This window comes from Anarhichas minor, unplaced genomic scaffold (genome assembly GCF_050575085.1).
Source record: "Anarhichas minor isolate MPS153535 unplaced genomic scaffold, ASM5057508v1 ptg000026l, whole genome shotgun sequence".
Taxonomy (NCBI): Eukaryota; Metazoa; Chordata; class Actinopteri; order Perciformes; family Anarhichadidae; genus Anarhichas; species Anarhichas minor.
In genome coordinates, this window is record NW_027466472.1 from 10,335,740 (window position 1) to 10,360,227 (window position 24,488).

The 24,488-nt window shown below is 41.8% G+C and overlaps 1 protein-coding gene across 2 annotated transcripts in view; it reads left to right on the forward strand.

Moving 5' to 3' along the window:
• The first annotated feature begins 4,495 nt into the window (after nt 1-4,495).
• Nucleotides 4,496-24,488, forward strand: part of dock10 (dedicator of cytokinesis 10) — a 36,900-nt gene continuing 16,907 nt past the window's right edge. The window contains exons 1-26 of one of the 2 annotated variants that reach the window (XM_076100117.1): nt 4,496-4,756; nt 7,070-7,189; nt 9,117-9,206; nt 10,181-10,263; nt 12,193-12,265; nt 12,570-12,701; nt 13,031-13,165; nt 14,046-14,232; nt 15,155-15,243; nt 15,818-15,901; nt 16,078-16,236; nt 16,386-16,634; nt 16,737-16,859; nt 17,403-17,485; nt 17,604-17,726; nt 17,808-17,887; nt 18,028-18,215; nt 18,378-18,443; nt 18,577-18,669; nt 18,842-18,965; nt 19,091-19,212; nt 19,390-19,473; nt 21,309-21,401; nt 21,611-21,729; nt 21,982-22,051; nt 24,243-24,356. In XM_076100117.1, coding sequence (XP_075956232.1) covers nt 4,664-4,756; nt 7,070-7,189; nt 9,117-9,206; nt 10,181-10,263; nt 12,193-12,265; nt 12,570-12,701; nt 13,031-13,165; nt 14,046-14,232; nt 15,155-15,243; nt 15,818-15,901; nt 16,078-16,236; nt 16,386-16,634; nt 16,737-16,859; nt 17,403-17,485; nt 17,604-17,726; nt 17,808-17,887; nt 18,028-18,215; nt 18,378-18,443; nt 18,577-18,669; nt 18,842-18,965; nt 19,091-19,212; nt 19,390-19,473; nt 21,309-21,401; nt 21,611-21,729; nt 21,982-22,051; nt 24,243-24,356 — 2,976 coding nt within the window. In that variant the 5' untranslated portion in view covers nt 4,496-4,663. The remainder of the gene's footprint in view (nt 4,757-7,069; nt 7,190-9,116; nt 9,207-10,180; nt 10,264-12,192; nt 12,266-12,569; nt 12,702-13,030; nt 13,166-14,045; nt 14,233-15,154; nt 15,244-15,817; nt 15,902-16,077; nt 16,237-16,385; nt 16,635-16,736; nt 16,860-17,402; nt 17,486-17,603; nt 17,727-17,807; nt 17,888-18,027; nt 18,216-18,377; nt 18,444-18,576; nt 18,670-18,841; nt 18,966-19,090; nt 19,213-19,389; nt 19,474-21,308; nt 21,402-21,610; nt 21,730-21,981; nt 22,052-24,242; nt 24,357-24,488) is intronic. The other variant, XM_076100116.1, reaches the window with a different exon arrangement.

Sequence of the window (24,488 nt, forward strand, 5' to 3'; positions counted from 1 at the left end):
ACACAGCACCACTGGCTGGACCAGGGGCTGGCTGGACTGAACTGGACTGTGTCATCAAGGCAGACACTTGAGTTCAGGTTGACGAGGAGCCTCAGTGCAGGTGAAGCATATACTGCTGGACAGGATCAGGCTGGACGAGGAGTCAACAGCAGTGGATTATGGGTTGTTCGGCGAGTGTGGTCCTGCTCCTACGCTCAGTGGGCGGGGCCGACTGCGGTCACATGTGTTCACGACAGGACCAGATGTCATTGGATGCTGCCACTCCCACCCTAGAGGGTTACACCACTACCACCTCACCTCTGACCATCATTGTAATGGTAACCAGCACTAATGCACTTGCAGCTCCTATTAACTCTGCCTTTCTACCTAACGCATGTGTGGACAGGTAGAGTGGGCTACAGCATGTGGGTGTAGGTCATGCTTGGATGTGCATTAGCATATATTTCTGTCCATTTGAATTGCAATGATGGACGTCCTAAAAGTAATTTTTACCATGTGCATAAAGTTTCTTTTCTTAATTTTTGCATTGTGTTATTTCTACGTCTCCTACTTTCTCTTCTTAACTGGCTCTTTCTTTTTCTTTTTCTCTTGACGTATGATCAGTGATTGGGGCCTGGCTGTTTCCAGTCACAGCTGAGAGGCAGAAGGACGGAAATGGAGGGAGGAGAATAGAGGGGGATGGTGGGGTCAGACATGAGGAGTCTAGTTTCTGTGGGAAAAATCTGCAAACTCTGCATATGGTCAACAGAAAGGATGATACAAATAGCTATTCAAAAAGCACCATGAATAAAATGTTATTTGCCTGAGAATGAAGGACTGGATGAAGGAGTTACTTAAACTTATGTTGTTTCTACCAACTTTTCTTCTTAGTACAGTCAGCACATCTGTTTGGTATCTGTATCCACTAGTGTCGGCCAGATTTTTTTATTCCCAGGAAGACCCTGGTTTTTGTAAACCCAGTGGAAAAAATGTTACAGTTTTGGCAAGGTGGGATCTTTACACTCACCCCTTCTGGTTCCCCTTTGTTTCTTTCCCTCCATAAACCTTCTGGTGCCTGTTTTTTTTACTGGTCTCTGTTGCAAACTAGAGTCATAATGGTTTACACTCCAACGTCATGTTAGCCTGCTGATTCTTGTACTGTATGCCGGTCTTTACTAGAAACTAGTGCGCTAACTCTGCCTTTTGCTGATCTTTTGCAGCATGAGACATTTTCCTTGTCAGAGTGAAGCGTGGTTTATACTCGCCGTAGGGAAGCCGGCACAAGGTCCGCGCTCCAAAAAATGCAAGTGGTCGCGACGCTTGGTCGTTCACCTTTTGAATCTTTGAAAAAGGTGCGAGAGCTCGAGACTCTCATAAGTAGTTCACGGAAGAAAGCACTCAACCTTTGTTTCATTATAATGCTTTTAAAACCTTGAATTCTTTCTTTATAGAGCTTTTATGAAGGCAATAAAGTAGTCCATGGGTATGAGATTTGAGTTTACAGTTAATCACAATTGATTAACATCTGCGCCATCTGCGGAGGCTCACGCTAAGGTGCCATGCCTGAGTATAAAGAAAGCTTAAGAGATTCATCAGTGCTAAAACAATGCCACGGTTTCGACACTTTAACAGGCTTAATTGGCTAAATTAGTTGGTAACATTTTGTCAAGTTTCATAAGGGTTTGTGAAACATGATTGCATTGGATTAATAGATGATCATGTAGGGGATTCAGATTTGTTCACAATTGTCAGGATAAAAGGTAAAACTGTTAAGAAAACCTTCTAAAAGAAATTTGTCTCGCAACCATGGCTTCCATCAAGGGCTCCAGTGTAGGGGTCTAACATATGCTCCACGTTGTCCCCTATAGCTGTCAGACGTGCAGTAAACCTCCTAAACCTCCACCCCTCCAAGCTTGACACTCTATCTAACACCCAGTCACTCACACTGTGGCCAGGGAAAGAATGCAAATCCTCCAGTCTCTCTTTGGACACTGTCAATCGTCTTTGGCGTCGACCCCTTGAGTGGCATTCGATAATGTGTTACTGGTTGGTTGATTGTTGACAGGATGTGTGATTCGGGGAATTATTTGTCCATTCCCTGCAGAAGGAGGGCTGCTAAATGTTTTGCGGAATAACCTCACAGCTGTATTGAAGAACTGAAAGAGATTTGTTAAGTGAACAGCCAACGCAAAGACTGTGTGCTGTGTTTTGGAAGCAGGCAGGAAAGTTAGAAAAAGTTTAATTGTCTTTTTTACTATTACTCAACACGCCATATTGGCCTTACTAAAGAAGAAGAGTAATTTTAAGCAGATGAGCGACTTCTCTTTGAAGTATGAATGCCCATTAGTCCCACTGCGTCTCTCCTTAGACCTTGCATTGCTCTAATGATGTAAAGCAGATGACTGCTGTCTGGTGTCTTCTCCTCGTTTCTGTCCCAGTTGTCCCCCTCTCTCCCCCCTTTCTGTCTCTCTCTCTCATACTCCCTATCAATCTTTCATACTCTTTCTCTTCCTCCAAACTCCCCCTCTCTACGCTTTTGTCTCACTGTCCTCAGATCTTTCCTTGAACAGGATGATTAGCCCTCAATCTGTGCTTGAGAATGACACAGACCAGCTTGTGCACATTACGTGCAAAGAGTTGAACGCTGTGATTTCTCCACATTTTTGGCGTAATCGTTTCCCAACTTTGATTTATTCTGCTCTTCTTTTTTTCCTTCTGACCAATTCAGAGCACCCCCCCCCCCCCCCCCCTCCCTCTGTCTCATTCTCTTGTTCATAGTTATGCTGTGAGCCACCAGTCCAGTGCTCTATTTGTGTCCTCCACACAACTGTAGGGTACCAACATCAACACCCATTCTATCTCACCCCTGCTAAGAGGGAGGGAGAACAACAGAGGAGTAAAGAGTGATGTTAAAAGGGATGTTAAATAGGGTGAGAACAAGGGATCAGGGAAGAGACAGAGAGAGAATCAAAGGAAGAAAAAATAAAGGAGTGCGTTGCTGAGGATGTTTGATGAAAAGAGGAAGCGAGAGAGGAGGGGATGGAGGCAGCTGCAGAACAGAGGACGGATGGAGGGAGGAAAAGGGTGAAAGAAGAGGAGGGAGGTTGAGCTTAACGTTAAATGGCTTTGAAGGAGTGCAGTGCTAAGAGCATAATTATGATTCACTGTCTCAGATGCAAAACATCAAAGAGTTCAAACTTATTAAATTAGAAAAACCTACAGTAGATTAAGATGAATGCTTTACTTAGAAATGTCTTGTCCTGGTGGACTTGCATGTTGTTGTTCCACTCTCTCGTGAACATCAGAGTTGCAGTCATGGGACATACTGTAGTTTTATCTCTGATAGTTCATAGGGTCTCACAAATAGCAAGCTGCTAGCTCAAAGCGAAACAGATGACGAACCTTTGCATTTCACACATCATTTCCATTGCATTTGACCTCAAGATTGTCTATCACTTCGCATCACTTGAACATAACCAACTGCCAACTGACGTAACCTCCACATACTATAAACTATCGCAATGAGCCGCCTCAGATTTATATGTTAAAAAGATTATATTTATTCCCAAATGTACGGTTCTACATTTACACGTCTAATACATCACACATGTTTTAAAGGCTCAGTGCATACAAATAACAAAAAAAACAAGAACCTATGTTCTTATTTAGCTCTTGTGGTGTGGCCATGCAGATAGTTGTGGATTGGTTTGTTCGGGTTTTGAGATATGTAACTGCGATCGCCGCCTCTCCCCCAACACATTTGAGATGAGTGGGATTTTATTTGTGGTGCTTATGGTGCACACAGCATTGAGAAATACATTCATGTGTCATTCCTGAAACTGTGTCGAGTGCCGAATGGCGGCGCCTTATGTAACGTGTTAACAGCAAGTATATATTTGTTGTATCATCAGGGATTGTTTCCTCTTGTACAGATCTCTGTTCTGCTATGAGGTTTAATCTGGGGAAGTGAGTATCTTTGTCTGTACAGATATAGATTATAAATGTTATAGTTTATGTTGCGTTTTGTGCATTTATTTACATGCGAACATGCATCAGTGAATACTTTTTTTACATGTTTTTTTTGTACATTGACCGGCTTGCCGACAGTCTCATGTGCAGGGTTAGGACAGGTTAGCTTTAGAACAGGAAGTTGGTGGTTGGCATGCTGGTTCACATTTGGACACAGGCCGATAAGATGCCGAGAGTTTTACTTTGAGTGTGTGTGAGTAAATGATAGTGTTTAGCTGAGGGGTTGTCTGTTTGTACGGTTAGTAATATGAAGTGTTGAAGAAAGTATTGTCTGTAAGCTATTACTCTTGAATTGCTTCGTACAGATTGCCTTGTATTGCCTCGTCTAGCTGAATTGTCGGAAAACGAAAGACATTGAGAGTATGATGAATAGAAACGCCTGGTTGGTTAGATTCTCGTTTGCAGGGGAGTTTGTGGTTGCATGTGTGCGCTGAAGTGTGTGTTGGACACCAAACATCAACTTCCTCTACATCCACGTGCACTGACACAAACTCATAATCCCTCTCAGCGTTAGTTCTGCTTCTGATAGAGCACATGTCTGCGATGTGCGTTTAGTTTAGTTCACTTTTAATTTAGCTTTGACCTTTTTTGTATTCTCCAGATAGTGGAAATGTTCTGGAGTTTTGTTGTGTAACATTGTATACACTTAGACTTGATGCACCTCGCAATGAGCTTCAGGAGTAAAATCACCTTCAGGAGGAAAATAAAGTCTAAACGAGTGAGATCGGATTTCGCCCGGCTGAGTATTGTATGTATTTGTCTCTTTCTGTCTCCGCCAAGTCACATTCGCACTACATTACAACTCTCAATGAGTATTTATTGACTATCACATGGCTACGGTTTACTATCAGTGACTTACACATGTTCATATGCTGTCAGTCATAGTGCTGATTGTGATTTATACAGCTTCAATCATTGAAGACCACAGTCAGTGGACATTATTCTGTAACGTAATGTGTTTCGAGATGTTTGTGTGCTTTATTTCCTCCCCTTTTGAAGATGTGTTTGTTACACTACAGTGAGCCAGATTGATGAGGATACTCAAACTAAATGATGTGTGTATTAATGATGCAAACCTAGCAGAGCTAATGGTACATTACTAGATCTGTCAGACGTCAGCTCGTGCCAAAGCCAAAGACTTTCCCCTGAAACATTAACACTGACGTCACACGGGTCAGAGAGTCACAAAACCTAAAGCTTTATCTGCTCTGCAGCCTGCTGTCCTCTTGTCATTCATCAGTGTGAATCTCATGTCATTTAACGATTACTGCAGGAAAGCATTTTCTTTGGTTTGCCCATTAGCTATTAGGGCTAACAACTAATGATTATTTCCGTTGGCATTGTTTTTTTTTTAATTCATTGGTTAATTATTTGTCAATAAGATGTCAGAAAGTACCCCCCCCCCCCCAAAAAAAAAATGCCCATCACGATTTCTCAGAGCACAAGTTGAAGCCCTCAGACACCCTGTTCTGTCCGGCCAACAGTGCAACACTTCAAGATATTTAATTTACAGTGATTTTTGGCCTAATTGATTAATTAATTGTAATGACTGTTGACAATCATTTTTGGCTAATCAATTAATCGTGTACTTATGGTCGAAAAAGCCAGTGTGTAATACTGCTTTACAAGTATGACAAGGAACTACAAACTAGAAAATAACACTCTCGATGAACTGTGAAGTAAAAATCGAGCTGAAAGTGTAATTCAGCATGCTACTTTTTAACACTGCATGGGGGGAAATATTAACAGCATAAAGTATGGGTTTATGGGTGGCAAGGGCCAGACTTGGACAGATGGCTCTCCTAACACTTTGGGTTGAGTTACGTTCTTGCCTCTTTCCTCTTGGTAGGGCACCAAGAGGCCTGTTCTGAGTGTTAAAGTACCGGTGGTGGGTAAAAGCCCCGGTCTGCACTGTATGCGTGTGAACCAAACCAGAGATCATTACTTCCTCTGCCGTCCTCACCACAGCCTGCTCCAGCTCTCACTTTGCTGCTGTTGGTGCTCTGTTGCTAATCTCTGAATGACAGAAATAATTTACCATTGTCTTCTTTCTGTAAAACACATGTTTAAAATGTTGCCACATAATCCTTTAAAAGAGAAAGTTAGTGTGTAATGGATTGTTTTGTTTGAAGTTCTAGTTTGGTGGTTTATATACTGAGCGTGTAAAAAGGGTTTGTGAGAACAGGCATTCACATATAGAAGCGACTGTTGAGCTCTTGTATGTGGTGTTTTCATGTTTGAGGTCATTCGATGTCAATATGTTGGTCTGGTTGCTTATTGGAAGTTTTTATTTACTGAAAAATCCACACAACATGTATCATGATTCATGTATCTGATACTTCTCTTTTTAATCTCAGTTAATTTAAAAAACACTCGACATAAATATGTATTTGTAGGTGTGGTGCATCACAGCCTCACTTCAGCCGTAGAGCTACTTCCTCTACGATTATTTTGGTCCTGTTGATGTCATGGCAAAACACAGGAAATGTCATGACTGCCGCTGTCATGGATACTGCTTTTAATGTAATATGTATGCTGCAAGAATGTGGTTCATGAACACAAATGTACTTTTACTCTTGTCTTTTTTCTGCTTTTACAATATCTGGTCATACAAATTACAGTGCGGAGGCCTAAACATTTTCCTTGGGGAATGTAAACATGTTTTATTTAACAAATTTAACTAAAGATGACAAACTGCTCGCTGTATAAGTGTTAAATAAAGAGATTTTCCAAAATAGAATATAGTCTAAAGTTAGAAAATATTACTCATCAAGAAATTATTTTCACCAAGCATTCAATACCAACTTACATTACTAGACATGTTTCAATGCTGGACGTATCGTGTTGCATTGTGTCATATGTTATTGGATCTTATTGTTTTGTATTATATTCAATCAATCAAAACTTTATTACATGACAAGATGTTACATAGAATAAACAACATCCAAAAGCACAATAAATAATCATGGTTTAAAACTAATATAACTCAATGTCTCCATTGAGGTTTGATACCCAACAACAAGTGAATACTGATCAAATGTCTCCGTGTTTCCATTTGCAGCAGGAGAAGCCGAAGCTGATTGATCCTCTTGACTATGAGACTGTCATCTCTGAACTGGGGGACGAGTTGAAGGAAGACCCTCTCAGAGACCTGCTCCTATTCCCCGACCATGATTTCACGGTAAGTGTGTGTGTGTGTGTGTGTTTGTGTGTACAGTCCAGTCCTGGTTGACCGGCGTAGATTTTGGCATCTATGAAATGCAACACATTGCATCACTGGCAGAAAGCAGTGTACTCGCAATAGATATTACTTCTATTCTATTGTGAGAACTTGTTACGGCACTATATGATTCAGACCCTTGGCGGACAGTAAATATGTCACACTACATAGTAAAGGGGAACATCGTACAAGTCATCACTTCTTAATTTGATACATTGTTTGCAATGCAACATGTGGCATCATCATCACACACTTATTCAGACTAATCATGCATGTTGAACATTGCGGTCTTTTAATTACAGTAAACAATTTATTCTCCCCTGCTGCCTTTAGCTCTGCGTTCATTAGTACTTCTACTGCGGCGCTAATGCGTTTCTGCAAACGCAGATCCACTGCACATTAGGATGACCTAATTGGCTGCTTGTGGTAGAGGGAAACATTGGCTTGTGGAGTTGCAGAGTTGTAGCTTTAATGCTTGACTCTGCTGGTTCCCAGCTCGGTTTGGCTACAACACAATCTCCTCTGATTTTCTTTGTCTCTGTGTCGGCTCATGTGGAGGCAGCCTACAGTCAATTTCCATAATTGTAACTGAAGGTGGCTTGGCTGAGCATTGCTAATGAACAAAAGGCATTTACTAGATCTGCTTCTTTGCCAGTTGGTTCGTGAGCTAAGTGCTCCGGCTGATTGGGTTGTAGAAATCAAAGTCTGTCTCTGTGCACACACACACACACACACACACACACACACACACACACACACACACACACACACACACACACACACACACACACAGACACACACACACAGATCTTTACTGCTGACTTGTTCTCATTCCTGTTCTGCAAAATCACTTGGAAGAAAATATATTTTTGAGCATGAACCTGCACCTTAAAGAGTGAATGTGTGTTTCTGTTTCATGGATCATAACATATGCTTTATATGTTTAAGGCTGCATGATTCATAGTTTGGGTTATTACTTGTAGATATAATCAGTGTCCGAGAAAAATGCCTATTAAGGGATTGACTTGGATTATCTATCTCCACTGCAATGACGCTGCCAGAAACTATTTCTAGAGGAAGGAAAGAAATATGACATCTACAGTATATGCTGGATACGTTTGTGCATGTCCTCTCAAATTATCACTCATGATAAATGACTCAAATAAGACAACACTGAAACCCAAGTTGCTTCCAGGGCTCTTTACAGCAGCCCACTGCTCCTAAATGCCTAGGATGGATTAAATGCAGAGGCCAAACTTCATAAATGTAATGTATTTGGCGATTAAAATACATGTTTAAGTTTTTAGAAACAAGATTCTGTCTGCAGCCATGTTAGTAGCTCTCTGAGGCTGTTCTTAGACACAGGCAGAATAAATAGAGTCTGCACACTAGATAATGCTGCCATGAACAAGTAATCAATGAAATGTTCATGAGAGCAATGTTTTTCCAGCGTTTCCATCCTTTTCTTTACATTTTCTGTGCTGGACACATCACAACGTGCTTTAATCTGTACAGTGTCCTTGGATTTACCACAATGGTTTAATTGTATGTGTGTAGAGAGAGAAATATTTTTGGTAGACATGCTTTTTTTTTTATTACCTGCGAACCTGACCAGAGTGATTGAGAGTAGATGGATGGATGGATATTTTCTTATCAAACCACCCAGATCCTCAAACATCTCGTCCTGTGATCAATTGATATGATATCTTAGACTTTTCTTTGAGAAATAGCACCTCTGCTCATTTTCCCTGCTGGTTATTGTTTTATCTCATTTGAGAATATGATTTTTATGTAAGTGGAGGTGTTTTTTTATTTCAGCCGAGGTGACTCACCTCGCCATGACACATCTTTTGTCATGTTAACCGTTCCTTTCCTTTTATCCCTCCAGGTATCCACTGTGCCTCAGGAGAGACGGACTCTCAAGTCGACTGTTCCTGAGGGGGCAGAACTACAAGCTGAATGTCTGCTGGTCAGACAGGTAATGAGCGTGTGTGTGTGTGTGTGTGTATGTTTGCCCAGTTGTATCCTCGTGTGTGAAGGACATGACTGAAGCCTCTGTTCTTTGGGAGAAAAAAGGTTTCAGTTGGTGGTGGTTAGGTCTTTCAGTTAAGGCTGTTCTTAATGTAGGACATCCTGATACCGGTGGAGCAATTTCACCAGGCCACAGATGTGTGTGCATGTTCTGATGTGTATTTGCCCCCGTGTGTGTGTGTGTGTGTGTGTATGTGTGTGTGTGTGTGGGGGGGGGTGCTCGGGCTCGGGCTATCAGATATAATTTCTCCACTGAGCCCTTGAGATTATGAATGGTCGATCTAAAATGAGCCCTGAGTAGACGGAAATTCCCCAGACAGTACTGTCACAGCTCACTGGTGTGTGTCTGACTTTCTTTGTGTTTGTACGTGTGTGTGTGTGTGTGTGTGTGTGTGTGTGTGTGCTTTCCTGTCTGAGGTTGATATTGTAGCTGATAATATGTTTGGTCTGCTTTTAATTTGTGACATTGTAAACAACAGATCGAGATCTTTCTAAACAAAAGGATGAAAGAAAACATTCTCGACACAGCGTTCAACAAGCAGGCAGACACATGAGGGGATGTGAAACTGCCTTTGTGACGAGAGAGAGAGAGAGAGAGAGAGATGACTTACAGTGAGAGCAACCTATGAGAGTAGACAAGAAATCTATAAAGCCGGAACGATATCTTTATTTGTAGATTCCTTGGGGACAGAGTCTTAATTCAGTTCCTCTTAATAATTTAGATACTGTAATGATGAATCCCAGCCTGCACATCAGTAACTAGGCCCTCAGGAGAGCTGGTGTCTGGCTGTACTTCACTCTAGTGTAGCTTTCTTCATTGTCTGCAGACGTTCCAGCTGCCCCTGGGCTCCCAGAGAGCCCATCATTTTTAGAAAGTTAATATTTAATCATATTCAACTTAATCTCCTTCCTCTCCTTCAGGCCTGTAAGTATTACAACTCGGACCTGAATGTGGTCCAGTTCAAGTATGACGACTATGCTGGAGACTACCGCCTGCTGCCCAGGTAATACACTCTGTGTTTACACAGTAACCCTCTTAGCTGTGTCTGCTTTATGGGATTTAAAGCAATGTGTAACCATTTTCTTCGGGAGAGTGAGATGAGAAGATTGATATCATTCGCATTTATGTACGCTCCATATAAAGGTACATCCAGGAGATGGTTAGCTTAGCTTAGCATAAAGACTGGAAGCAGGGGGAAACAGCTAGCCTGGGTTATATGTGCGAGACAACTTCCTGACCTGGCACAGTGACTTTCTGGAGTCCAGTGGAGATACCAGGAAGTAGCTACACCTGGTCAAAGAAATAGTCCGGCACAAAATAATCCGTAAACTCCAACTTGTCCATTTTACACTGTGATTATTGTGGGGATTAAACAAACAATGTAAAAAGTTAGTGAGGCTAGCTGTTTCCCCTTCTTTACAGCAGCAACGTCTCCTTTGTAGCTTCATGTTTAGCCTTCAAATTTGAGAGTGGTATCAATCTTCTCATATAACTCTCGGGCAGGAAGGCAGAGAAGTGTTTGTGCCAAAATGTCTGAACCATTTCTTTAACTTTAACTTTCTTATTTGGTCACAACACATATTTGGTTCTGAAATGTGTCTCCACAAAAGACAATCTGTTCAGGCTTGTGTTTGGGGTTGTAATTCCCATAGTAAGATATTGAAAAGGTAACTTTTCGATATTGGTACTAAAACTCGGAGTTGTCATGTTAATAAACTGCCGTGAAGCATATTCTCTCATGTTCAGTTGCTTTTGTATATACTTTATTTTTCAATTCATGATGATATGGAAGTTAAAAAAAAAGTGGATTCAGAATTGTTTGACTTCCTGACTTGATTTATGAACAACCAGACCCAGAAGTAGCCCCAAACATCAAGGATAACCGCAATTTATTACACTGAGGTCGGAGAACATTAACAAGAACAAGGTGGTGGCAGGTGTTGAGTGAGAAAGAAGTCAGAATGGAAGACTGAGGATTTTCCACCCTAACACATGTTAACTCTTAGTGCTCCCTCGATCTGTTTTCTAAATGTCAGTCCTCCAGTCAGACACCCAAACAGTCCGTCATCCATTCATTTAAATCAGTCTGTCACTCAGTCAACTGGAGTTTTGTCAGACCCAGTGAGACTGACCCAGAGCGGCCCGGCAGTTACTGCTCTCAACCACAGGAATGTCCCTCTTGTGTCCCCTGGGTTGGCACTGTACTCTTTCAGTCAGTTCACATGACCTCTGAACTGACATCCAGGCTGAACTATAAAGTAAGATTCAGCCTAAACACAAGTTAGAGCACAATCATACCAACTTTAGTTGTCTCTTTGCAGCTGTGGAATTAGCATACAAGCACAAACATTGTTTGTTTATAAGGCTAACAAGCTAACCAACCATAAACTTTAGACTTGAGGGTTATACGTTCATGTTGAAAGGAATCAATGGAGATCTACAGCTACTGTATGTGTGGTGTTGTCACCACTGTGATCGATTGGAGCGTTTCTCATCTGTGGAGGCCAATATCAGCATTCCTCTGTCAGTGGGCAGGCCAGAATCACCAGCAATCTTCTAAACATAGTCGCCTTAAGAGATCTTTTTTCAGACAGATTTTACGACAGTGACTTTTAGAAGGGGGTGGTTCCAGCGTTACCCTCCACAGGCTGCTGCCTAGCTGTCTCCGGCTCACAGCACACACACAAAGGCATTTTATCCCATGGCTCGCACACAAAGACAGGTCAGCCTGTGAAATCAGTGGAGCGGGATCAAGTGAGGACTACCTATTGTAGACTGCTGACAGACAACGATGGAGCAGAGTCAGCTACCCACGCTCATTTGCACCACTCAAATAGAGTGGTGCAAATTTGATTCCTGAATCGTTTTCTCTTTCCATCAATATATTTCATTATCAGAGTTTCACATTTTTCTCTCCCCCATTCCTTTATAGGAAACTGTACAAAGCAGAGAAGCTGCCATCCCATTCTTTTGAGATTGACCATGAGGACATTGACAAGGATGAGGTCAGTAATGACCATCTTCTGACAAATGCTTTTCGAATGAACGCATTACCATCCGGAGACATCCTGTTTAAATTAGTTTACCCCAGCGTTGAAGCTGTTAAAATATACTTAGCAAGAGTGGTTAGCCCATTACAGTTCAGTGGTACATTGTTTATGAACATAATCTGACTGACAAATGGCCATCCGAAGATAGAATGAGTCTTGAAAAGTCTCCCTCTCTCTATTGATCATCTGCTCCTCTGTGTCAGACGGATGAATGGAAAGTTAATGTATCTATAACTGTGACTGTGTTTGCGTCTTACAGGATACGACCTCCCTGTCCTCTTCCAAAGGGGGAGGGGGAGGTGGTGGTGGTGGAGGGATCGGTGTGTTTCGGTCAGGCTGGCTCTACAAAGGGAACTTCAACAGCACCGTCAACAATAGCATCACTGTTCGGGTGAGGAAATGTCTGATGCTCTCCCTTTCCATGCCTTTTTATTGCCTTTTGACCTCGGATCACCCCCCCCCCCTCCCCACTTTTTTTTCAGCTGAAATGCGAGTGGGAGGTGAACTTAGTTTGAACTTTAAATGTGACTCTTGTTGATGACATATATATGTGAGGGTATATCACCATCTACTTTGCTGTTTGTAGTTCAAGGAAGATTTCTCAAAGATTTAAGGAAGAACAACCCATTTGTGTTTTTGGGGAAAACCTTTAAATAATTGCTGTAGTTGCCGATGACTTTGTCCTTAATGCAGTATTTTAATCTTTTTTCATCTGTGCAGTCATTCAAGAGGAGATATTTTCAGCTCACCCAGTTGACAGATAACTCCTACATCATGAACTTCTACAAAGACGAGAAGATCTCAAAGGAACCAAAAGGTTGCATCTTCCTTGACTCGTGCACTGGTGTGGTACAGGTGGGTTTTAGAGCATTCATATTAGTAAGACAACAGAAGCCGTATTATAGATTTATGCACTTGTATATTTAAAGTAATATACCTTCCCTCTAAAACTACTGCACAAAACAAGAATGTGCTGGGTGCAAAAAGCAGCAAAGAAAAAAAGGATTAAAACATCTAAACATTTAATTCCATTGCATCAAATATTGTATCTACTGGGTTCACGAAGACCTTCATCAGACCATCCCTCTATAAACAAAAGTAAGAAGAAGTGACAATTTACTTTAACTGTGCAAGTATTATCTTTTATAAGATGTGTACCGCTGTAAAATGTGGCTTGTAGCACAATAATGTCGGGCATAATGACACTACATGCCCAGCTCAAGTTCTAACTGTGTTTCTTCTGAGGGATTGTTTTGTTTTGGGTGAATTTAACCTTTTTTTCACTTACCCAGTGACTGACCACCTCATGGGTGCCATTGTTATGTCTCTGCATGCTGTATAAAGACAGTTGTTTAGTTAAAATTATAGTAATTGCTTTAATTTTGTCATTGGTTTATTTTGTTTTTGTTCTGAACTTTAAATGTATGTGTTGGCAGTCTTTACCTTTTTATTATTGTCAAATAAATCCACATCTCTATCAAAGGCTACAGTTGGACTGTTGTCCCAAACCATCATTTTATTTTCATGATGATGTCCTTGTGACATGTTTTTAGAGGTTTCATTATCCATTAGAGATCCAGAAACTAAGCTAATCAAGGCTAAGTTTATAAGTCAGCATAGATCTTCAAAAACTGCATGTGGAATAAAGAGTCAAATTTTCCAAAAACAGAACCAAGCTTTGGTTTCGTTGTCTAACCACATTATCCTATCCATCCTTCCATTCGCCCCCCTACAGAATAACCGTCTAAGGAAACATGCCTTTGAGCTGAAGATGAACGAGGTTACATACTTCGTGCTGGCCGCGGAGAGCGAGCAGGACATGGAGGAGTGGATTAGCACGTTGACTCGCATCTTACAGATCAGTCCCCACGACGGTCCGGCTCCTGACCGCAAGAGTCTGGACCTCACCGACCATCGGCAGGGTGAGACCGGTTCTGTTTTTGTATTTAGGAATACACAAAGTCTATCTATGATGTAGAGAGAGAGAGAGAGAGAGAGAGAGAGAGAGAGAGAACTGAAAAACAGTTGGAAAGAGTAAAGTAGATGGAAGCACAAATGGTAATTTTGTGGCGAAAGGGGTATTTAAGGAGAGGACATTTGAGCATAATTCCATCACATGTATAAATCATGGTGCCCTAAAGAGAGAGTAAGATTTTATACTCTGTGTCAGCAACAATGTAACCTTCTGCTCTCTCTCTGACTTACTCAAACTAAATACTATCCTCCATCTTGCCATGAACGTAATTGGGAATTTCAGCTGGGTTAGGGCTCAACATCACCATCAGGAAATGAAGCCTGACACCAACCAGTGACTCCACCTTTGTAAAATACATCATACCTTGTTATTAAAAATGATCTGTGAGAGCTTGGGCATGGGACCACGGCCTGTAACATATAACACACCCCGACAGAGCTTTGAGACTTGGCCCAGTGAAAAGGGGTGGGGTGATGTAATAGCCTCAGCCGTCATGGCTCTGTGGTCTGTTAGCATGCCTCTAAATCAGGCTGCGAGCGTGTGGTGACCTACCATTAATGAGCCATTTTGTTCGACATGGCCATTGGGAAGAATTGCTCCAGGCACACGAAGGTTATATTTCTGCAGAAGCCCGCCTGCCTTATTGCCCGTAAATACCACAAATGGAGTCATATTTTATTCTGGGCTGAATATATGTCCGCTGACTCTGGTTAGTGTGTATTTAGTGTGCTGCCTATTTATAAAATATGATATGGCATCTAACCTTTTGGGAAAATGCACTGCTTAGATACACTTTCCCATCGAGGCAGTCATCACTCATGAACAGAAGTCACTCTCAGGAGTCCTAAATGTCTTTGTTCTCCCTCCAGATGTGTTTGACCTGTCGTTGAATGACTGCTGTTTGCAGGAGAATGAAGATACTACGACAGAGAACGGCATCAATCCAGAGCTAGCAAAGGTTGGCTATAAGCCGTCAACTCTTCTCTTTCAAACGATAATGTACCTCTGCTGCTTCTACTTGCAGTTACCGCTATTACTGATAGCTGTACATGCATGCAAAGCACAACAGTCTATTTAAAGGTACCCTTTGGAGGTTTTGACCATTAGTGGCGCTGTGGAGCAATGTTTTGTCATCAGGATTCACATCTATGCACACAAGCGATACGTATTCCTGATATTTTCCATTGATCAGCAGTTGGTGATCGTAGAGACTTGGCAATGTCTCAGCAAAAGTCAGGAAAGAATAATAAATATGGATGAAAGCAATGCTGATACAGATATTCAAAATGTTGGCTTCGTGAATATTTTTTATGAGGAAGGAATTTTTCATGTTTTTATACTCACAGTGCATTTAGATGAGAAACGCAGAACGTAAACATAACTGGCTTTGTTCACAAGAAAACCACTTTAGGTCCAAGAAAACCCTTGCTGTTTTTGCTGATGTTATAATTCATAATAAGCAATTGATTATTTGCATCAAGTTGCTCTTTAACTGCCTCTCTCTGTCTTTATCGCCATCTCTTCCGTAAAAGTACATCTCTGAGACGGATGAAGGAATTCGCTCTGCCAGGAGAGAAGAGAGGTTGAATCTGTTCTCGCTGGACCCTGACACTCCAGTATGTACCGAGTGTCGTCATTGTTTTTGTATTTTTCTATTTGATGCAGTGTTTTAACTAAACACAACTTACATCATGCGTTGTTGTATTTTCTGACTTGAATCTGTTTTGAACCAGATCTCATGAGATTGTTGGTTTTATTTCTTCTCAATGAAACTGTATTTAACCAACCACAGGTTCTGAGGAGCCCGCGGACCGAACATTCATCAGTAGAGAACGCAGCAGTGCGTCCGTTTGAGGAGAAGCTGGGCAGAAGGTTTATGATAACCTGCAAATCACTCAACCTCATGCTACAGGGCTGCATCAACGAGAGTGAAACTGGACCAGTCACTAATGTGAGGATTAGAAACATGTGCTTTTTACACTTTCAATGCTTCAAAACTGACCTTTGCATTCACATGTCTCAATGAAATATATGGTAAAGCGTGTCAAAGGGGCTATTTTGCTGGGTGAAGATATGAATGAGCTGAATCTGCTCCACTAGATTGAACCCTTCTTCGTGTCGCTGGCTCTGCTGGATGTACGAGAAGGGAGAAAGGTGTCCGCAGACTTCCACATAGACCTCAACCATGAGGCTGTGCATCAGATGCTCGGAAGCTGCTGTAACGGGACAGGTGGTCCTGCGACGGGGGTCGAAGGTCAGGAAAATGGCGTGTGCTCTCCTGACGAGAAGAAGCCAGGAGACTGTTGCCTCAGCTTGGACCTGGAGCACTGGCTATCCTTTCCCAAACAGGTACAAGGATGTTACTGCTGCACTATGTTTTATAGATGTCAAAGACAAATGCATTTAACTTGCGGATGAGTCTAATATGCCTCTCCAATGCTCTCCATGTAGGCCATCTTCTCAGTCACCAACCCACACACAGACATCGTGATGGTGGCAAGAGTGGAAAAGGTGCTGATGGGAAATATTGCTTGTGGGGCAGAACCTTATATCAAGAATACAGACTCAAGCAAGGTCAGACAGTCATTTGTTCATGGTCATTCTCACTTTGCATCAATATTTGACATCATTGACACCAATTACATGGACACCAACAATACGGAGCTGAAACCTTTTATATCGTCTTATCTCTTGAAGCACGCTGGCAAAAATGGCTCATGAAACATGCTGTTAGGGCATAAATGGCTTTAATGCACTCCAAGAGTTTAATGCATGACATTTACAAAATGGTTTTCCTGTAAGGCCAGAGTTTATCTTCATCACTGAATGCCAGTCCAGCCAGTCGTTTAGAAATGAGGTTTTTCCGACATCCGATCCAAGACATTTCCTGGCTTCCCCGCTGGCTGTGCTCCATGTGGTCCTTGTTTAAATGGCTAATTGAATCACCAGACATTCAACCTGCTGCCTGTATTAGACAACCTCTGATTTAGTCTGTCACTCTGTCTAGGTCAACTAGAATTTAGGGCTGGTCCCATCCCATTGTATTTAAAACTATCCGCTGTGGTGTCTTGCTGACATTTCCCTCTGCCCTTCTTTCTCTGCTTATGTCTCGTACAGATTGTTCAGAAGATATTGAAATCCAACAAACAGTTCTGTAGTAAACTGGGGAAGTACCGTATGCCATTTGCCTGGTCCGTCAGGTCAGTGCTCCTGGTTGGAGGCTCAGCTGTCTAAACATTTTAAAATGTATTTACCATGTTCTCTCCACAGGATCTAATCGTGAACCAAAATCGGCATGTCTCTGTCTATCTATTATAGGTCAGTGTTTAAGGACAACCACGGGGCACTGGACAGAGAGTCTCGATTCTCGCCTCTCTTCAAACAGGAGAGCAACAAGATTTCCACAGATGACTTGATTAAGCTGGTGTCTGAGTACAGGAGGTAAGGCAACACTCTATGTCACTCCTCCAAGGCAAGATAAACAGTTCTTATGATATTTAACTCTGACCTTTGTTTGTGCAGGGCTGAGAAGACCAGCAAACTGCAGACTATTCCTGGGGCGCTGGAAATTGCAGTGGACCACGTTCCATTGGAGCATCCTAGTATGTCCGCTTTTTAGGCAATACCTCACCTCTGTCTGTGCTCATTTATGTTCCCATTCTGCTGCCTTTCTGTCCCCTCCTCCCCTTCTACTTCTCTACTCTGCCAGGTGTTTGAAACTCTGTCTTTTCTGTGCTTTCAGACTGTGTGACATCCTCCTGTGTACCGGTGAAGCCCTTTGAGGAGCTGAGCAAACACCAGCCTACTGTGGAGGTGGAGGAGTTTGTCCAGGACACCACCAAGTTCACGCAGCCGCACCGCGTCTACAGAAACCACATCTACGTCTATCCTAAACATCTCAAATATGACAGCCAGAAGAGCTTCGCCAAGGTATAGCATGGTAGCTTTTAAGCATAATTTGAGAGTAGCCTTAGATCCAAAAATCACTAACAGCATGCCTCTTGTTTTTTTACATACTTCAGATGCTTTTATTTTTCACAGTTTTTTGCTTGTTGGCAATAATTAACGTTACAATGGTCCTTTTGTTCCCAGGCTCGTAACCTTTCGGTCTATGTGGAGTTCCGCAGCTCAGACGAAGAAGTTGCCAAACCTTTAAAGGTAGAAAGCTATCCAAAAACATGCTGATGTGACATTTATTGGCTTTTATATGACTCCATTTCCTCCATTTAAATGCTGCGTATCATGGGAAACTGGCGGAGCATGACTTTTTCTGTTACTGCCATTTTTCCAGTGCATCTACGGCAAGCCGGGAGGTCCAGTCCTCACCACAGCAGCCTGTTCCACAGTCCTGCATCACTCCCAGAACCCAGACTTCTATGATGAGGTAAATGGGTAGGGAACAATCATCACAAGAACATCAGTGGAACCTGGAATTGGATTGACGGCTTGGCATCAGCAGTCTTTAAAACATCAACAAGTGTTTCTAGAAAACTCACCAAACTGCAGCATCCCTTGAGGCCCATCATATAACTCGGTACATGCCTTTGTGTCCCCAGGTGAAGATTGAGCTTCCTACTCAACTTCATGAAAAGCACCACCTTCTTTTCTCCTTTTACCACGTCACCTGTGACATCAACGCTAAGACGAATGCTAAGAGGAAAGAAACGCTGGAGACACCAGGTGAGTTGGCGGCAGATCTGAAGCTATCATATAGTGAAACTTATTATGCAGCGGGGTTTGTTTTGTGGTTGGTCTTGTCCACCATTCAGTACTTTGTGTTTTGCCGGTGTGTGCCTTTTTTTTAGTGGGGTATTCTTGGCTGCCTCTCCTCAAAGAAGGTCGTCTGTCATCCCAGGAGTTCAGCGTCCCTATCTCCTGTAATCTGCCACCTGGATACCTGGCCATCAAGGAACCAAGCAACACCAAGGTGAGAGACGGGAAGGAAAGGGAAAAGAAGGACGACAGATTCAGGGTGTATGAATATTAGAAATTGTGATGAATAATGAAAACTTTCATTTCTGTGAGAAGAAGGGTAGTGGATAAATGGAGTGTTGAAAGAGAATGAACATGGGTTGGTGGCATCCTCACTTTCTTCCTTTCACAGAATGGAGCGGATCTGAAATGGGTTGATGGAGGAAAATCTATCTTCAAATTGTCCACCAATGTCGTCTCCACAGTATACACTCAGGTAAAACCATCATCTGGGTCTCTGCAGTCTCTCCTCGCTCTCTTTATGTTGTTCATGGTTTACTGATACTGTGATGGACTGCCGATGTGTCCAAGGTGTGATCTGTGAATGCTCGGATAGGTGACAATTCTGCATGAACCTAAACAGGAGAAGTGGTATAGAAAATCAATGGATTGCTGGTTTCAGCCTTAACATCCTTGTTAAAATGAGCTAGAATGTGGACATGCACTGTCAGGCCTCAAAGGAATATTTAACCCTGAAATGAGATAATTGGCCGTTTTCCTTTCCTTAGCTCTTCCATCTCAGCTTTCTCCAAAATAATTAAAATAAATGGGATCTGCTTGTGTGGAATGGCTAAATGGACATAAAATTAACATTAGATTTCACAAAACAAATTAGAGGATTAGTGGATAGTATAAGTCAGGGGTATCCAGAGGTCCAGTTACTAAAATTTCCTCCAAGCAAAATCTGAACCTACATCTATCAAATAAAATCCGCAATGTACTTTTCCATATATTTTCATATGATTCATTCATTCATATAATTTATTATCAACTTTCAAAGTAGGATACTTTTTACATGCAGGCACATTGAACTTATATGGAAAACAAATAGCTATCTTTACCATAAATTGAATTAGTCTGAAAATTAGGCCCACATTTCAAGTAAAAAAACACACAATCTTCTGAATAAAGTGAATATATATAAGTGTCTCTTTTAGAAAAAGGAAAGAGTGCAAACAGAGCTTTGATTAGCCCCTTTTATCTTTTTCATTTTACATTTCCTTTCCTTGAAAGAGAAATGAGCCTGTGACTTCTCTGCCAATAGTTTGAATCTTGGCTTGAATGGAGTTAGTGTCATCATTCTCATGCACATGTTGCTCATTGGTGAGCCTGGAAACTGTACTTGGTGTTAATAATGGTCATAGCGGAGAAAGCTGACTGACAGCTGTAAGTCAATCCAAGCATGGTCAAGGTGTGTAGTGCTACTTTGATTGGACCAAAAACTGTCTCATACAGGGTCTGTAGCCAGAAAGTGGCAGAGTCATCTCTCCATGCCGCCGTCTCTCTCTTACGTCACTCTAATGCTGCTGTTCTCTCTCTAGCGAACTGTCTACGCACGGTACACAATCGATTCGATTGGCTCAGTTGAGTGAAGCTGTGTCCATACTAACTGGATTAGCTGCGCCCGCTGTCTATTGCAGCCACTGGAAAAAAACAACGCTACTCGCAGATTAGGCCTTTTATTTATTGTCATGAATTTATCAGAAATTGGCCTTTGGTCCAGGTAGAATCTATGTCTTGGTTTCACTTGCAAATGCAATTCATCTTAGTTTATGAAGGATTTTAGTATTACTTTTAATGACAAGTTCAAAATAGAATAAACAAATTTGAAACAGGACATTTTTTAAAGTAAGATAGAATGTGAAGCCATGTTGTCATAATAACATTTCAGAAAGCTAAAGAGAAAACAAGTCTCATATCAATGGATATTTATTAGATACAAATCTCTTCTTGGTACGACTGTGAAGTCTTTGAAAACTTTCACGACACATAACAAAAAACTACTAAATATTGTATTAGCCTCAATAGTAAATAGTCAAACCAAAAACATCACAGTGAACTTCGTGGTTATTTTATGTGCTATTTGAAACTATTAAAAGTACTTAAATTGTTTGTAACAAGGCTGAGAGAATGCAATTAAAAATGACTGACATAGTGAGGTGGTGAAGTTAAAATTTTAGGATTAACTGTTTCTTAGAAAATGAACCAGTCCACTAAGTATTAGTGCAGATGCTTACTGCTGATATTCATGGTTTCCTCCCTCTGTGCCAGGACCCCCACCTGAACCGATTCTTCCAGCAGTGCCAGAAGAGAGAGCTGGACCTCTCGCTACCTCCTACCTCCAACTTCCTCAACTGCTTAAAGGTCAGAGAAAAGGCCCTAGTTCCCCTCCATTTTTATTTTTTGTGACTGAAACCAAAACCTTGACGACTGAACACTGCTGCATGTCTAATCAGTGCAACACTGCTGTACTGTATGCCAAACATACTTTTCTTTTTGCCCTTTTTATGGTTTATGTTTCTTATTTATTTCCACACTTCTCCTCCTACGCTCTTTTTTCCACCGTCTTACAGGGTCTTCTCAGTATGGAAAGGATCCCAGTGATCATCCGATTTCTGCCAGTGCTCTTCAACCAGCTGTTTAAGGTTCTGACTCAGAATGACAACGACGATGTCACTACTGCCACCACCAGGTAGGCTGTGGTACTACAACATCCATAACAGCTGGACTCGCATCAGGGTGGGGGCTCAGTGGTTGTGCTAAAGCACACAGTGAGGGATGTGTTTAAAATTCCTGTTTAAAAACACCATACCCCATTTTTTTAGTTTTATAAACAAGATCTGCTATTGAAAAGAAACAATGAGGAGAAAACGTGTCAGTGTTGGTGACTGATTGATGATAAAGGCTGTAATAAATAAAACGCTTTGTTGTCCTGTGTCTGCAGAGTGCTGGTCCACATTGTTGCAAAGTGCCATGAAGAAAACCTGGATCACTACCTGCACTCCTATATCAAGGTATAATAGCGTATATATACCAACAATACCACGGTGTGTGGGGTGTGCTAGTAGCAGTGGAGTGTGTTTGTATGTGTGTCGTCAGGATGGTCGTATGATAATTATAAAGGCTGTTGTGGACTGGAATCTCTGCACTGATTATTTAATTTCTGAGGCTTTATGTGTTTGTATGTTGTGTGTGTGTGTGTGTGTGTGTGTGTGTGTGTGTGTGTGTGTGTGTGTGTGTGTTGTGTGTGTGTGTGTGTGTGTGTGTGTGTGTGTGTTGGGCCAGCAGGAGGGTGGCTAGGGCCGCATGCCCAGAAAACTGTGCAAACACAAACAGAGAAGTAGGGAGAGATGAAGAAGTCGAAGAGAGGCTGATTGAGTAGGAGGCAAACTGAGGACATTCAGCCCGCTCAATCAGAAACACACGGCGTGTTTGTTTAAGGGGGGAAATCAGTAAGATAATTAGAGAAGAGAGCAGGAGAAAGCAGGAGAAACCACGAGACCTGCTTCATGCTGGCCACAGTGAAGGAAAACTGCTGCGCTTGAAGAGGCAGTGGCAAAGACGAATGGTGGGGGGGGGGGGGGGGGGGGGGGGAGAGGAGAGAGGAGAGGACTAGCACGGCTAATGGAACCGGGGTTGCCTAGTAACAGATTGGCATGATGTTCAGTGGTAGTGGTGCCCAATTTAAACTGCTGAGTGTGTGTGTGTGTGTGTGTGTGTGTGTGTGTGTGTGTGAGTGAATGTGTGTTCAATGAGAGGGAGAGGAAAGAGAGGGGGTTCAATTCACTGTAGCATGAATTGAATAGTGTGCAGGATTATTGTGTGAATCAAACCGTAGATGTGTTTTTCATACAATCAGCCGAATGGAAAATATTTAATTTGCCTTATTTCAGGTTGCTGTACGCTGTAAGTGTCTTTGTCCTCGTGCATCTACAGTATTTGTGAATGTGTGTATTAGTCCATATTAGAGCTGAAACAATGAATCTATTAATTGATAAGCCGATGAATAGAAAATTAATCAATTTTTTCTAGAAGAAATGCCCAAACGTTCCAGCTTCCCAATTGTGAGAATTTGCTGCATTTTTCTGTTTTATATAATCATATAATGAATATATGTGGGTAATGGTTTGTTGGTTGCACAACAAGACATTTTTAGACGTCACCTTGGGCTGGAGGAAATTGTGTCACACTTTTCACTGTTTATATTTTATTTTTAGACTAATTAACTACCGTATTTTCCGCACTATAAGGCGCACTTAAAAGCCTTTAATTTTCTCAAAAAACGACAGTGCGCCTTGTAATCCGGAGCGCCTTATATATGGATCAATTGGTTAATTGGTTGATCCATACTGGTTGTACACGGCGCTCTGTCAAAATGTTTCAGTACGACTGGTAAACTACAAAGCCGCACCGCGGTAAACACCGGTACTGTGCTTACTCCTAGTCCAACACCACTTGTGTGTATAAAGACCCCAAAATGGCACCTTTCAAGAGACACGCTTACGACGCTATTCTATTCTATGCGCCTTATAATCCGGTGCGCCCTATATATAAAAACAGTTCTAACATAGGCCATTCATTGAAGGTGCGCCTTATAATCCGGTGCGCTTTATAGTGCGGAAAATACGGTAATCAAGAAAATGATCAGCACCCTGGTGGCCTTGGGGTTAGGACTAGAGCTGCAACTATCTAATCTGCTGAATACTGACTTAATGCTCAATATATCAATTAATCGTCTGGTCTATGTAACGTCCAAAAACGTCAAAACAAAAATATCAATCACATTATTTTACAGGATGCCATTAAATATCTTGACAGACAATCCAAAACCTCATTTTACTGTAATGTAAGACATAGAAAAAGAGCAAATTCTCTAATTTGAGAACCAAGAATGTTTGGGGGGTTTGATTGAAAAGGGACTTTAACGACTATCAAAATAGTTGCCAATTATATTTCTTCCAATCGACCTATAAATAATCGACTAATCATTGCAGCTCCAGTTAGGACCATTAACTGCAACACCACCGTGGAATCTGGGTCTGGATCTTTGTTCCCTTCCTTTCTCTCCCCTCATTCACTGTTATCGCTCCACTTTTGCTTCCCAGTAAAGGAAAACAATGATTTAAAAACAGATTAATCGATTATGAAAAGAGTTGTTATAAAGCACCTTTTGACTGACTCATTTCACCTTCTCCTTGTGTGTAGTATGTGTTCAGGTCAGAGGCCCACGGCTTCAGGACAGTTCACGAGGAGCTGGCTAAGGGAATGACTTTTGACCTGAAGAGCAATGAGCAGACAGCAGTCAAGAATGTCCTGAAGGTTTGTCTCTCTCCTCATACCTACTCATCAGTTTATTTAGTTTGGAAAGCTTTATTTTAAATGATGGAAACTGTTGTGTATGCCCCTAAGGTCCTAGAGGAAAGTAAATCAGTGCAAAACTCTCAAACAAAA